Source organism: Littorina saxatilis, linkage group LG17, assembly GCF_037325665.1.
Source record: "Littorina saxatilis isolate snail1 linkage group LG17, US_GU_Lsax_2.0, whole genome shotgun sequence".
Lineage (NCBI taxonomy): Eukaryota > Metazoa > Mollusca > Gastropoda > Littorinimorpha > Littorinidae > Littorina > Littorina saxatilis.
This window is the reverse complement of record NC_090261.1, coordinates 66,317,836-66,334,355: the sequence shown is the minus strand read 5'-3', so window position 1 is coordinate 66,334,355 and position 16,520 is coordinate 66,317,836. Positions and strand designations below refer to the sequence as shown.

The 16,520-nt window shown below is 43.5% G+C and overlaps 2 protein-coding genes across 2 annotated transcripts; one reads left to right on the top strand and one right to left on the bottom strand.

Annotated features, from left to right (window-relative positions):
• Positions 1-4,295: 4,295 nt before the first annotated feature.
• Positions 4,296-7,560, top strand: LOC138953379 (uncharacterized). Its single transcript, XM_070325178.1, has 3 exons — positions 4,296-4,447; positions 6,985-7,151; positions 7,440-7,560. Exons 1-3 carry the CDS (start codon positions 4,433-4,435, stop codon positions 7,558-7,560), a joined length of 303 nt encoding a protein of 100 aa, XP_070181279.1. The 5' UTR covers positions 4,296-4,432.
• An 817-nt stretch (positions 7,561-8,377) lies between these two features.
• On the bottom strand, positions 8,378-15,010 carry LOC138952210 (uncharacterized). Its single transcript, XM_070323815.1, has 5 exons — positions 14,893-15,010; positions 12,506-12,771; positions 11,906-12,046; positions 9,647-9,775; positions 8,378-8,717 (listed from the first exon to the last, which is right to left on the bottom strand). Exons 1-5 carry the CDS (start codon positions 14,905-14,907, stop codon positions 8,510-8,512), a joined length of 759 nt encoding a protein of 252 aa, XP_070179916.1. The 5' UTR covers positions 14,908-15,010; the 3' UTR covers positions 8,378-8,509.
• Positions 15,011-16,520: the final 1,510 nt, after the last annotated feature.

Sequence of the window (16,520 nt, the reverse complement as noted above, 5' to 3'; positions counted from 1 at the left end):
CTCTTTGCCCTATATGCGAACTGAAGGGGGTCCATGCGATCTGCCACAGACTCAGTGAGCTTGTTACAAACAAGCCTCTCCATACATTTCGCTACAACAGAAGTCAGTGCCACAGGGCGAAAATCATTTAGTTCTTTTGCGTTTGGTTTCTTGGGTACAGGTGTTATAGTGGAAGTTTTCCAGGAACGAGGCATAAAATGTACATCGAGAAAGAGCTGAAACAGCTGAGTAAAAACTGAACCAAGCTGATCAGCACACACTTTCAAAACACGTCCGCCTAAACCATCTGGGCCTGGTGCCTTACTTGCATTAATACGTGAAAAACATTTTATGACATCCTTTTCCTCAAACTGAACTGGACATGGTGCTAGAGAATCACATAACTTATCAGATTCTTCCTTATAACTGTTGACATCGAATCGGGAATAAAAGCTGTTCAAATCGTTAGCAAAAACAAGAGGGTCATCAATCACAGGTCTGTTCTGACGTTGGTCCCTCCCCATCATCGTATTCAAACCCTTCCAGGCAGCACTGGCGTTCCCCACAAACAGACATCTTTCAACTTTATCTTTGTACTGCAATTTAGCTAGTTTGACCTTTCTCTGAAACTCTTTATTAAACTCTTTAACTTTAGAACTGTCCCCATTCAAAAAGGCCATCTTCTTCTCGTTCAATACAGCTTTAAGATCCTTTGTAATCCACGGTTTATTGTTTGGATATATGGTGACAGTTTTGGTCTCGATCACAGTTTCTTCACAGAACTGAATGTACCCTGTTAAAGTGTCGGCAAGCTCTTCGTTGTTCCCATTGCTGTCAAAGAACATTTGCCAGTCTGTACTCTCAAAACAGCCTTTCAGCTCCTCTGAATTTTCGTGGCTCCACACCTTTTTACACACAGTTTTTGGTTGATCTCGTTTCAGTTTCTGTTTATATTTAGGGACAAGGTGTATGACGTTATGGTCCGATCGCCCGAGTGGTGGCCTACACAGTGAGACAAAGGCATCAGGAATGTTACTGTAGCACATGTCCAAGGTATTGTTAAGTCGAGTTGGGACAGTAACGCACTGGTTCAGATTTGGCAATAAGGGCGTGATGTCGCACGTGTTGAAGTCACCCAACACAAACACACCTTGGTCCACTGACCTAGATAGCGCACGCTGATAGCACTCCGCAATACACTCCGCTGCCGACACATTGTCCGGGCCCGGCACGTACACGAGTATCACGGTTATTTGTCCGAACTCACGTGGCAGGTAGTGTGGGCGAAATGACACTGACAGTATCTCATACGAGTGTGTACTGATCCGTTCCCTAACACAGAAGTTCGTGGCCCACTTCTTGTTTACAAACATGCACAACCCACCCCCTTTCGTCTTTCCACTTTTCTTTGAATCTCTGTCTAAACGAATGGTTAAATATCCATCTAAATCAACATCGACATCTTCTTTCAGCCAAGTCTCTGTAAAACAGAGCAGACTACTTCTTTGAAAATCACCGTCGTAGTCAAGCAATGTAGACAATTCATCAAGTTTGTTTTGCATCGACCGCACGTTTGACAGCGTGATTGCTGGCAACGGAGGTCTAAAACCGTTTTTCTTCAATCTGTTTCTGACACCTCCTCTAGAACCTCTCTTTTTCTTCTTACTCTTTCCGCCCTTGGGAGTTTCAGACAGCACAAAATCAATGTTAGGGGGAGGCAGGTCACTGTTCAAACTCAGCAAAAACTCACGGCTGTACTGTAGCGGAGTAATGGCGGGACCATGGCGGAACACACCTGTCCCGGTCGCCGAATCGAGAATCGCTTCCACTGGTCTCAATAATAAACACAGCACCACAAGACTCACAAAACAGGTAGCAGCCATCCTTACGTAGATTCGTAGCACTTGCAAAGGAGTCTCACCAGTCACAAAACCACAACAACAAACAATACTACAGGCAGGTTAAAGGTCACTGGTGTGTCAGGGTCGCACACGAGTTGCGCCCCCTCTTGGTACGCACTTCACACACACACACACACACACACACACACACACACACACACACACACACACACACTAAAAATGGGAACATATGAACCACTTTCAAAACAACTGATCATCTTGGGACTGGACACATTTGCTGACCAAGTACACCTCAAGTTGCCGATTGGGGGGGGGAGGGGGGGGGGGGCAACGGAGGTTATTGATGCAAATATAACACATCATCCAACCCATGAACTTGAACTAACCTGAAAGCGATTGTGAGGTAACTTCTTCTTCAGTTCGCGCGCGACACGAGCTGGGCGCTGATTGGTCCGAGACATAGAGATTACACAACGTCATCGAGTGAGGGACCGAAAAATATTGAAACTCGAGGATGATTTTTTTGAGTCACTTGAGAAAAAGTGACTCTATGTAATCGGTCAGTGTTAGTCTGTCCGGCCGGCCGTCCGGCCGGCCGTCCGTAGACACCACCTTAACGTTGGACTTTTCTCGGAAACTATCAAAGCGATCGGGCTCATATTTTGTTTAGTCGTGACCTCCAATGACCTCTACACTTTAACGATGGTTTCGTTGACCTTTGACCTTTTTCAAGGTCACAGGTCAGCGTCAAAGGAAAAATTAGACATTTTATATCTTTGACAAAGTTCATCGGATGTGATTGAAACTTTGTAGGATTATTCTTTACATCAAAGTATTTACATCTGTAGCCTTTTACGAACGTTATCAGAAAAACAAGGGAGATAACTAGCCTTTTCTGTTCGGCAACACACAACTTAACGTTGGGCTTTTCTCGGAAACTATAAAAGTGACCGGGCTCAAATTTTATGTGAACGTGACTCATTGTGTTGTGAATAGCAATTTCTTCCAGTCCATCTGATGCCTCATATAATATTCAGAACTGCGAAAGTGACTCGATCGAGCGTTTGCTCTTCTTGTTGTGGTATCAACCGAGACCGTAGGTCGAGGTTGATACCACACAAAAAAATCATCCGAGAGTTTCAATATTTTTTGGTCCCTCACAAGATGACGTTTGTGTAATTTGTGTATACAATGATCAACGACAAAGACAACAAGTCGCGTAAGGCGAAAATACAATATTTAGTCAAGTAGCTGTCGAACTCACAGAATGAAACTGAACGCAATGCCATTTTACTCGTAGCATCGTCAGGCCACCGCTCATGGCAAAGGCAGTGAAATTGACAAGAAGAGCGGGGTAGTAGTTGCGCTAAGAAGGATAGCACGCTTTTCTGTACCTCTCTTTGTTTTAACTTTCTGAGCATGTTTTTAATCCAAACATATCATATCTATATGTTTTTGGAATCAGGAACCGACAAGGAATAAGATGAAAGTGTTTTTAAATTGATTTGGACAATTTAATTTTGATAATAATTTTTATATATTTAATTTTCAGAGCTTGTTTTTAATCCGAATATAACATATTTATATGTTTTTGGAATCAGCAAATGATGGAGAATAAGATAAACGTAAATTTGGATCGTTTTATAAATTTTTAATGTTTTTTACAATTTTCCGATTTTTAATGACCAAAGTCATTAATTAATTTTTAAGCCACCAAGCTGAAATGCAATACCGAACCCCGGGCTTCGTCGAAGATTACTTGACCAAAATTTCAACCACTTTGGTTGAAAAATGAGGGCGTGACAGTGCCGCCTCAACTTTCACGAAAAGCCGGATATGACGTCATCAAAGACATTTATCAAAAAAATGAAAAAAACGTTCGGGGATTTCATACCCAGGAACTCTCATGTCAAATTTCATAAAGATCGGTCCAGTAGTTTAGTCTGAATCGCTCTACACACACACACACACAGACACACACACACACACACACACACACACACACGCACATACACCACGACCCTCGTTTCGATTCCCCCTCGATGTTAAAATATTTAGTCAAAACTTGACTAAATATAAAAATTAAAACAAAAACAACACGAACTCTTTTCCATCGAGGAATGGTGGAAGGAAAATAGTGTGGCGTGTCAACGTTGGCGTGTGAATACACAACCGGAAATAGATCTAGATCTAAATTGATCTCTATGACCCGTGCCTTGATACCATTGAGATCATAGGAGATGCACAGCAGTGCCGATACCAGGTTTCTTTAGCTTCACTTTAAAATGATATCAGAACGATAGTTATTCACTTGAAAGTGAACACAGGAGAGTTGAAAACAAACAAGAGCTCAAAACTGCCCTATGTGCACGGACTTCTAAAAACGTGGTACCAGTCATTAATTAAATCAATCAAAATGATTGTCACATCAACGAAAATTACGCAAAGGCCGTTAATAGTGTTATTCCAAAATCCAACTGTGGACTTTGTCTATAAAAAGGCCAGCTGCTTTCCTGTTTAGTATTCTTCTGTTCCAGGACACCGTTGGCACACTTCTTCAGCCGAGGACCATCAAGATATCTCCATCAACCATGAATCTGCTTTGCGTGAATAAACGCTGTTGTACTGAATCTTTAAACCAAATTTTTTTTCTGTGTTTTTCAGTGCTCTGTTTTCTGCACTAAAACTGTTAGTCCTAAATTCTTAACAGTTGTTTAGTTGCCCCATAGACCATTTATCCTGGACCGCCAACTAGCTCTCTCTCCGCTCTTTCTCTCTATTACGAGGTAGCGGCCCCTCGCATTTAGGAACGAAGAGAGGTACAGAAAAGCGTGCTATCCTTCTCAGCGCAACTACTACCCCGCTCTTCTTGGCCTTTCAGAAATCAGGGGGATGTCATATCCGGTGTCGATTGTAAACATGGACGAAATTGCCGAGGTAAGTTCTGAAAATGCTAAAATAAACTCAGCTAAAGTGCATATGGAAGATGTTTTTCGATGAGTTTTGTTAAGTTTAGTTTGGAGTTTTGGAAAATCCAGTTTATTGTCACCTCCCATTGTCACAAATAACTGGAGCGTGCTTTCTTTTCACTGTCTTTCAAACCGGACGCTAAGCGCCCCTGTGAAACTCGAGCGTCGTAACCTCGAAGGGTCACGTGACGAGTTGGCGGTCCAGGCTATTTGGTCTATGGTTGCCCACAATATTGTTTGTTTCCACAGAATTGCTCTTTTTGTTCCTTTTGTGGTTGAAGCTGCTGCTGCTGGAGAGAGAGAGAGAGAGAGAGAGAGAGAGAGAGAGAGAGAGAGAGAGAGAGAGAGAGAGAGAGACAGAGAGATCAGAGAGAGAGAGAGAGAGACAGACAGACAGACAGACAGACAGACAGACAGACAGACAGATAAGTGCATGGCTTGTATCGTAAACTACCATGCGAGCGCCAAGTGTCCAGTAAACATCCCCTACTTTGGGTCAAACTCTGCGCGTAAGGTATAGTAGCTAGTAAACGCTCACCCCCAACATTGGGATCAGTGGTGTATAAAACATGTTTTACATGTATTTGATTTTTAAAATAATTTTGATATTGTTTGTACAGTTCTGCACCATGTAGAGACATTTTCACCCAAGGGAATAATGACTAGATGCTGAAAGACAGCTATTATGTTGATTTCATAATCTCGCGTGACTGGCAGATTATCTAGATAGCCCAGTCAAAAGAGGATAAAGATTGGGGAGGCTCTTCCGAAGTCGAAGAAAGAGAAATCTAAGTTTTACGCCGTCACGGCAAAGCACGGCTTTGTATGGGGAAAAAAAGGAAAGAAAGGAAAACAAAAATAAACAAGTCGCGTGAAGCGATATAAAAGCATGTAGTCAATCCGTAGGCATCAGACCAAAAGATCAACTCCAATAACCAGTCATCGGCGAGACTACGTTCAGATAGTCTCGGCTAAACATACCCGAAGACCGAGACGGGTCACGCTCGTCTCCGTGAAGCATGCACACATTATACTCAACCTATTGTTTTTAATTATGAGCGCGTTTTTAAAGTAAAAATAACATATCTATATATTTTTAATTTCAGGAGAATATGAGGAATACAATGCTTGTTTAATCTGTAAGGGAACTTTTTTTTAATGACAACTTTAATGAGCAAACTAATTAACTAATTTTGGAGCTTCCGAGCTGAAATGCAATCCCAAAGTCCGGACTGAGTCAAAGATTCCGTGACCAATCAATTTGGTTGAAAAATGAGGGCGTGACACTTCTGCCTCAGCTATCACTAAAAGCCGGATATGACGTCATCAAAGACATTAATTTTTATCGTAAAAATAGAATAAATGTCTGCGGGTATCATACCCAGGAACTCTCATGTCAAGTTTAATGAAAATCGGTCCAATAGGTGTCTCTCAATCGCTCTACACACACACACACATACACACACCCACCACCACCCTCGCCTCGATTCCCCGTCTATGTTAAAACATTTAGTCAAACCTTGACTAAAGGGGGGCCCGGGTAGCTCAGGTGGTAGAGCACTGGACTTGTGATCGAAAGGTATCCATCTCCCACCCCCGTGTCACCACAATGGCACGTTAAAGATCTTGGTCATTCTACCATAAGTGCAGATGGCTGATACCACCTAAACACGCATACATCAAAAGCTGTGAGGGCGTAAAAACTCGAATCGTATAAACCAATTCATGTCCAATATAGGCAATTAAGACCTGACGGACAATAAGCCCCTTAAAATTTACTTTTTATTTGACTAAATGTAAAAAGAGAGAGAGGGGGGGGGGGGGGGGGCGGTTAAAGGTAAATGCAGGCCAGAGGAGAAGTGGAATAGATCTGCTTTGCTTAATTTAAAGCGGGCCAGTGAACAGACGGCTGGATTATATCAGTTTCATTCTGTGAGTTCGACTAGTTAACCTAAATGATACCAATCGTTGAATTTAATTACTCAGCAATTCCTAACTCCAAAAATCTATGGAAATGTTATGTTTACTTTAAAAATATGGTCACAATTAAAAACAATAGGTATTACTTTCGCATGCTTCGCGGAACTTAGAGCGTGACCGGTCTCGGTCTTCCATTTGAAGTAGAGAATCATGATTGTGTTCACAAGTGTCATTTTGCATTTTAATTAACACAGCTGGCGTTGTTTGGAGTCGTTGCTACAGCAACTGCCCAGAATGCTTCCGACTTCCTGGTAATCGCCGAAGATGCTGAAGAGAACGACCTTGACCTTGAAGGCATGAAGAAACTGGAGGAGGATGGCACCGTGATGAAATACGTGAAGATGTTGCTAGATATCGATAGGTAGGTTACAGCCTTAATATAGGTGTTTTGTAGTGTGCGTGCGTGTTTTTGTGTATGTGTGTTGGTGTGTGTTTGTGCGTGTGTGTGTGTGTGTGTGTGTGTGTATTTGTGTGTGTGTGTGTTTTTGTTGTGTGTGTGTGTGTGTGTGTGTGTGTGTGTGTGTGTGTGTGTGTGTGTGACCTTCTTCCTCTTCTCGTATACACGGCTTCTATCCCCGTAAAACGTACCCGTATAATTGTGTATTTGTCACCGGCACCTATCACTGACCATGTCCTGCCCGTGTCACAGTGCGTCCAGTCTGAAAAAGGCTGGCTTCAAAGACCAGCCCGCAGCCTACGAGGCCATCATGGGAGGCAAAACCGCCATGTTTGACAACAGCAGCGCCACCAACCAAGCTAAAGTGACGTAATACGACATGCTTAGTATACACGTTCACACAAATCAATACAGATTCTGATCAGCCTATTGGTCATAACTTCTGAAATTTTCAAAGCAATTCATTAAGAACTTAAGCAGATATGGCTCTTTCAGTGGAAGACCCCTCAAAAATGGCCGCAAAACGTGCCTTTTTTGGACTCTGAAACGGTTGACACCTACCGCCTTTGACAAAAGGCTAAAGACTAGAGACGTAAGGTGCATGAAACAAAATGCTCTGAACAGGAAATTGAATGGCCTTTTTAATGGTAGTCAGAAGTGTTTGGTAAGTGCAAATTCTGTGCAGATTTTAAAATACGGGGCATTGGTTTTTGTCAGGTCGATTTTAGGGGTGAGCTTGTTTGACAGGCTGCCACGGGATGCCTATACAAAGTACCACCGATCGAACAAATGATATGAACAGTAGACATAATTACCGTTTCCAGCATATACAGTTCAATTAAAACGGATTGTGTTTAACGCTTTTCTGAGCGTGCGAAAATTGTTGCAATAATTTTTTGGCCAAGTTTAGTTCTATGCAATGTATTGTATGTACATTTATTATCTATAAACAAAAAGCAGTTGTTTTCTTTACTTGTTTATTATTTAGCCATTTTAGACTAGTCCCTCTTTAGGGCGAGGCCAAGATGTAAAAAAGCAGATCACAGCTTACTCTTTTACCCTCGTTTAATAAAGAATTGTCATTGTCTCTCTCTCTGTTTCTTTTTTTCTCTCTCTCCCGCATTCGCTCGGTCTCTCACCCCCTTTCTGTCTTTTTTGGCACCTGAAATAAAGTCACTAACATCACACCATTCAAGCTAGGAACTGATTTTATTGATATCCACAACAGACACAAATCAAAATTCCAATGACAAGACTACTCAGCACTGGACTCAGCACTGGACTCAGCACTGGACTCAGCCGGCCGGTAGCTGACTGCTCAATCACTTGATAGAATAAGTTGAGCAGCGGCAGGCCTGGGGAAGGTTCCTCGTAATGGTCTTCCACGAGACTGACAAAGGAGAGAGCCTGACGCAGTAAGCTGTGATGTTCATGCGGACGTAGCAAGACACGTAGCAACGGCCGTAGCGCCGCCTGCGATACGGGTAGTAGGGGTAGGAGTACCAGTATCTCGTTGGGCACGTGGAGGTTCTGAACACAGGCATGTTTTGTTCATAAGGTTTTTTTCGCCTTGAACACATAGACATACAAGTACGCCGACTAACATAGACAGATAGGCAGACAGACAGGTAAGCAGGCAGGCAGACAAGACAGACAGGTAGACAGACAGGTAGGCAGGCAGACAGAGACGCCGAGTGGCAGGCAGACAGACAGAGACGCCGACTGACAGGCAGACAGACAGACAGACAGACAGACAGGCACGCAGACAGATAGGCAGGCAAACAGAGACGCCGACTGGCAGGCAGACAGACAAACAGATACGCCGACTGACAGGCCGACAGACAGACAGACAGACAGACAGGCACGCAGACAGGTAGGCAGGCAAACGGAGACGCCGACTGACTGACAGGCAGACAGATAGGCCGACAGACAAGTAGGCAGGACGATAGACAGACAGGCATGCAGGCAGGCCGGCGAACAGACGCTGACAGGCAGACAGGCAGGCAGACAGACAGACAGACAGACAGACAGACAGGCAGGCCGACGGACGAGTACTGAGGCGACAGGCAAGCGGCCCGGGAAGGCAGACGGACATGTAGACAGGCAGACAGGCAGACTGACAGACGGACAGACACACAGACAGACAGGCAGGGAGGCCGACGGACAAGCGGGAAGGCAGACTGACAGGTAGACAGGCAAGTAGACAGGCCGACAGACATTCAAGCAGAGAGGTAGGCAGGCAGAGAGACAGAGACGCCGACTGACATGTAGGCAGTCGGGCAGGTATTCAGGCAGTCAGACAGTAGACAGCCCGACAGGGAGACAAGCAGACAGCGTTGGGGCCCAACTGACTCATGGGTTCCAAACTTCGCTGAAAGTGACCAACATTTGACCCATTTGTGTTGACTTTCACGTCCATTCTGCGTCAAGTATTGTACTGTAAGAAAGTTTAGACTTACGAGCACTGGGCATACGTGATGGCCTGGTTCGTTGCCCAGGGAATGAAGCATGTTTCGTACAGCTTTCCGCCTTTATAGAGGGGAAACCAGCGCAGCAAGTAGGTTCTATGTGGGCAGTGGTACAGACCGCTGCGGAACAATCACATGTGAGATGTACAATGTGAGATGTACGATGTGAGATGTACGATGTGAGATGTACGATGTGAGATGTACAATGTGAGATGTACGATGTACGATGTGAGATGTACGATGTGAGATGTACGATGTGAGATGTACGATGTGAGATGTACGATGTGAGATGTACATTGTGAGATGTACGATGTGAGATGTACAATGTGAGATGTACGATGTGAGATGTAAGATGTGAGATGTACGATGTGAGATGTACGATGTGAGATGTACATTGTGAGATGTACGATGTGAGATGTACAATGTGAGATGTACGATGTGAGATGTACGATGTGAGATGTACGATGTGAGATGTACGATGTGAGATGTACGCTGTGAGATGTACAATGTGAGATGTACGATGTGAGATGTACGATGTGAGATGTACAATGTGAGATGTACAATGTGAGATGTACGATGTGAGATGTACGATGTGAGATGTACAATGTGAGATGTACAATGTGAGATGTACAATGTGAGCTGTACAATGTGAGATGTACGATGTGAGTGTGTGTGTGTGTGTGTGTGTGTGTGTGTGTGTGTGTGTGTGTGTGTGTGTGTGTGTGTGTGTGTGAGTTGTGTCTGTGTGTGCATGACAGTGTAATGTACGTATGTATGCATGCATGGTGATGTGTGTCTGCATATGTGTCTGGTTGGTTTTTATTTTATTTTTACCGTGCCGTGCCAAGATGAAATCCTTTTGCAAAATTGGTGAATAAATATCTTGTATCTTGAGATGTACTATGTGAGATGTACGATGTGAGATGTAGGATATGAGATGTACGATGTGAGATGTACGATGTGAGGTGTACGATGTGAGATGCACAATGTGAGATGTACAATATGAGATGTACAATGTGAGATGTACAATGTGAGATGTACAATATGGTCTTGTAAAGGTCGATTCGTGGAATTGGTAGTATCACGTTGACAGACCCATCTCTGCCGGTAGCTCTCTTAAATAGTGATGTAATGTAAATCGGCACTTTACCATTATACAATTTATGCATGAAAATGGCTTTGTTAAGCTTAAGATGCTGCTCCAGTGGAAGAAAGTTTAGCATTTTTAATTTCATATCAGTTGAGGTATTTTCCTTTACGATGAGTTTAGCCGAGCGACGATAAAGAGAGTCAAGCTTCTTCAAGTGGACATCACTGCTGCCATCACTTAGCTTCGAAACATAATTAATGTGAGGCATTACATAAGCATGGTGGAACATCTCCAGAGTCTTTCTTTCCGTAAATTGCTTTAACTTGAAAAGGAGGAAAACGTTCTTGGCTACTTTTTTGCAAATATGTTGTAATTGTGCCTGCCACTTGAATTCACGATCAATAATTACCCCTAAAACGCGATGTTGTTGAACTTGTTCAATTGACTGCGTACCAATAATGAGATTTAGTTTGACTGGAGAAATCTGGTGTTTTTGTCTGGTTGCAATTACCATACTTTTTGTTATTACTGGATGGACAAGCATAGCATTGGCACTACACCAGTTATTAACATCGTTTAAAGCTGTTTGAAGGGAGGACTCTATTACTGGAACAGATTTTCCACTTGAGTGAAGAGAAGAGTCGTCAGCAAAAAAATCACTTCTTACATTACTATCAGAAATGTGCAGTGGCAAATCATTGATATACAGACAGAACAAGATCGGCCCAAGCACTGAACCTTGGGGCACCCCGCATTTCACAGCCTCATCGGTAGATATTTTACAGTTTAGGGCAGTATATTGAGTTCTGTCCTTTAAATAGGATGCAAATAAATTACACACTGAACTGTTTCTGATATACAACTGTAATTTCTGCAGCAAAATGGAATGATCAACAAGATCAAACGCTTTTTTTAGAGAGAGAGAGAGAGAGAGAGAGAGAGAGAGAGAGAGAGAGAGAGAGAGAGAGAGAGAGAGAGAGAGAGAGAGAGAGAGAGAGAGAGAGAGAGAGAGAGAGAGAGAGAGAGAGAGAGAGAGAGAGAGAGAGAGAGAGAGAGAGAGAGAGAGAGAGAGAGAGAGAGAGAGAGAGAGAGAGAGAGAGAGAGAGAGAGAGAGAGAGAGAGAGAGAGAGAGAGAGAGAGAGAGAGAGAGAGAGAGAGACCTGGGATCGACAATTGGCTTCACGGCAATCCGCTTTGCTTCGTTCTTGGCGCTGGACTTGTCGAAGAGAGCCACACTGCTACTCTTGGCAGCCGACTGGTAGGCGGGGGGTAGACCACTGTTGTTTCGTGACAGACTCGTTCTGTAACAAGAAAATGAAGTCATTGCTATCAAGCTATTTGTTGAAATATGCGGCATTGGGGACACGATTCCACCCAAATCACGTTACTATGGTTAATGATTTACTCGCACACCATAACCGCACACGCAAACGCAAAAATACACGCACGCACGCACAGACACCCACACACACACACAGACACCCCACACGCACACACAATCATACACGAACACACGCGCACCCAGTCACGAACGCGCGCGCGCGCACACACACACACACACACAAACATATACACACACACACACATACACACACACACACACACACACACACACACAGAGTCACAAACGCGGCTCACACACACACACACACACACACACACACACACACACACACATGTCTAGAAAATGGTTAATCTAGACTTCAATCCGACTCGGTCAAAACCAATTCAATCTAGTCTGAATGCCGTCATCATCTGACCTTGAACTTGCAGAGACGGCCAGCACCGTTTTGAGAGCGGTGCTCACTGTTCCGTCCTTCTCCAGTTTCTGCACCTCGTCAGGGTCAAGGTCGTCCTCGTTCTTTACAGCCGCCAGGACGAGAAAGTCGTCTTGGCTTTCCTGGGTGAGCTCAATGGGCAGCGGGGTGGTGGTAGGGGTGGTGGTGATGTCTTCCACCGTCCAGGAGAAGGGAAATGGGGTTCTTGTCCTACCGCTTGCCACGGCCACCAGGCACAGCAGTTCCAGCTGAAGAACACACACACACACACACACGCACACACACATACACTCACACACACACACATACACACACGCATACACACACACACATAATTATACACACACATGCACACACACATACACACACACATAGACACACACACACACACACACACACACATACACACACACAAGAAGCACGCTGTCATGTAGAAACACAAAACACGTTGGCATTTCTGTCTCTCACCCTCTCTATCCCTGTTTAACTATACCTTGCGCGCAGAGTGTGACCCAAAGAAGGGGATGTTTACTGGGCACGGACACTTGCATGGTAGTTTACGGTACAAGCCAGGTAGGCCCTACTTCTCTGTCTGTCTGTCTGTCTGTCTCTCTTTCTCTCTCTCTCCCGTCTCTCCCTCCCCTTCTCACTCCGCATCTTTCCCTCTGGCTCTGCCCCTCTCTCTCTCTCTCTCTCTCTCTCTCTCTCTCTCTCTCTCTCTCTCTCTCTCTCTCTCTCTCTCTCTCTCTCTCACAGTATGTATGACCGGCACGGTTGGCCTAGTGGTAAGGCGTCCGCCCCGTGATCGGGAGGTCGTGGGTTCGAACCCCGGCCGGGTCATACCTAAGACTTTAAAATTGGCAATCTAGTGGCTGCTCCGCCTGGCGTCTGGCATTATGGGGTTAGTGCTGGGACTGGTTGGTCCGGTGTCAGAATAATGTGACTGGGTCAGTGAGACATGAAGCCTGTGCTGCGACTTCTGTCTTGTGTGTGGCGCACGTTATATGTCAAAGCAGCACCGCCCTGATATGGCCCTTCGTGGTCGGCTGGGCGTTAAGCAAACAAACACACAAATAGGGGACAGGCTCCTAATATGGACCGGCTCATAATATGGACCACCTCCTGTTCTGACAAACTAACGGCGCTAGAGCGCTCAAAACAATTTCATTCGCTTTAATCACCCTCTCTGGATAAGTTGCACATGTCAAAACAGTTGCAGAAACACAAACCTCAAAACCGTTAGGCTTTTTCGCTTTTTTTTTCACTTTTGGTAGCGTTCACTCTAAATTTGCCGCCTAAAACGGACTCGTTTTTGTCCACAGCCAAAGCTTTCATAACACAAAAATGGCTATATATGACAGCTAAGACAGTATTTGTTACATTTTAACAGTGTATACCCCGAGTTTCTACTGCAAACAAAAAATAATAGCAAAACCTCAAAGTATGTGTGAGTCCCCTAATATGGACCACCTTCAACAAATCGAAGAAAATAAAAACTAAAGGCAATTTTAATTAATTCATTAAGAAGCTTGCTGAAAATAACCTATAACTAGCCCTCGAGATTTCAAAAAAATATAACAAATAGTCTTTTATTTGTGGAAGTTGATAATTTCACTTATTTTGACTCTGTTTTTGATAAGCTTCTTCAGTTTCCTGGTGTGCTTCAAATAATGCTCTCATCAACCCGAAACAGCTCAATCTGAAGCATATTTGAATTAGTCTGACTTGCACGCTAAGTTGTATCATGTTATTTTGAAGTAGGGGAAGGGCCCCTAATATGGACCACTTTTTGTTTATTGCTGATAACTAGCTTGTTTTTTTGCGAAGAAGTTTCAGTTTGTGGTTGGTAGTCCTTCTCTCTTAGTTTAACCGTTAGGCCTAATTAGAGTGAAATAGCTTTGATAGACCTTCAGCAAAAATTAAATACAGAAAAAAATCACAAATGGTCCATATTAGGAGCCTGGGCGCCCAATATGGACCAGTGAAGCGGCCTTCACGAATCACTGTAAAAAGCCCCCTATACTTCGAAATAACATGATACAACTTATTGTGCAAGTCAGACTAATTCAAATATGCTTTAGATTTAGCTGTTCGGGTTGATGAGAGCATTATTTGAAGCACACCAGGAAACTGAAGAAGCTTATCAAAAACAGAGTGAAAATAAGTGAAATTATTAACTTCTGCGATTGTCCGAAAAGAGAAATGAAAATACTTTCATAAACTTTACTATTATGATACTTTAATGAAATTATTTGCATTGGGACTCAACACGCTCTGAAAATATCACATGCAAAATATTAGCAAAATCTTAACAAATTCAAATTTTTTGGGGGGTCAAGCAAAAACCCCAGAAAAAAGCGTGTTCTCACCAAAAGCAGCTTCATGACGGATAAAGATATCTAGATGTTCCTCTGCTGAAGAGGTGTCCCAACGATCTCCTGGACACAGTAGTTGATCAGACTTTTTATAGGGCAAGTTCGAGGTTTTAATTTTTAGCATTTTGGAATGACTTATACCGGCCTTTGTGCAATTTTCTTTGGTGTGACAATAAGTTTGATTGATTTAATTAATCACTCTTTTCAGTGCCTTCACCTGGGACCACGTCTTTACGAGCAGTCGGTGCATAGAGGCGAGTGTTGAGCTTTAGTTTCTCTTGGACCAATCAGCGCCGAGCTCGTGTCGAGCGCGTGAAGAAGAGGTCAGTAACCACACACGTTGCAGATCCTACACCCACGTTGAAAGAACCAGCTCCATAACACACGCTCAGCTGTGTCAAACAAACATATCAAGGTAGGCTCAACGTCATGGTCAAGGTGAAGGTCACGGGCTGGATGCTATGTAAAGTAGCATCAATCACCTCCCTCGGGCCCCCCCCCCCTCCCGCCTCCACTGTGGCCCTAAGACATTGAACGTGCGAGAAGGAGTCCACCAAATCGGCTACTTGAAGAGTACTTGGTCAGCAAATGAACACCGGCCAGTCGATATTTAGAGGACTGGAATAGCCATCAAAGTAATTTTGGGAAAGTTAGATTTTTGTGGATTTGAAACTGGTTATTATGTTCCAAATTGTTGCTCAACTTCCACCACAAACTGTAGCCTGAGTTAAACAGATGTATTCCTTATGCTATTTGATTGTGATAGTCTTAAAGACGTTTGACCTTATTTAAATTTTATCTGTAAATGTATTAAATTCAAAGATTACACGGACAGCACTTTAGGTCAGTGTTACTGTAAATATGATAGGTGTGCTTGTTACTACATACGTGAACCTATGTTTTATGTTTTATGTTTTATGTGTGTTGTCCTATACAATTGTTGTTATAATCGTTTACAGGCAGGCAGGGTGTGCCAAAGAAAACTTTCCATTTTTATGTCATATTTTAATGGACAATAAAATGCTGTTATTGTTATTGTTATTGTTATGTTTCTTGACAAGAACATGAGTCCAGACGGAATAAGTGTACTTGGGATGAATAGACCATCAGTGGCACCAAACGAAAAGAAAAGAAAGAAAACACCACCTCTCTCACCACCACCACTACAGCCATCAACACCACCAACAACAACAACGACGCGGGCGCTATTTCCACCGACGATGTCAACAACCACAGCACTGAAATCGTACCACAGTTAACTCAGTTTGAAGACATATATATTAAACTTCAAACTGTCACCTTTACTCCACGTGACGCTTCTGTGTGTGTGTCTGTGTCTGTGTCTGTGTGTGTGGTCAGTGTGTTTGTGTGTCTGTGAGAGAGAATGTGTGTGTGTGTGTGTGTGTGTCTGTGAGAGAGAATGTGTGTGTGTGTGTGTGTGTGCGTGTGTGTGTGTGTGTGTGTGTCTGTGAGAGAGAATGTTAATTTCTACCATGCATTGAAGTCAATATATTGAATCGTCAGCTGGCAGCACGGATTTGGACACTCGCTGGTTTATGTGTTCTATTCTGTGTTGCCTCATATGGCAATTTAAAACTTTTGGGAGAGCATAAAGATTATTG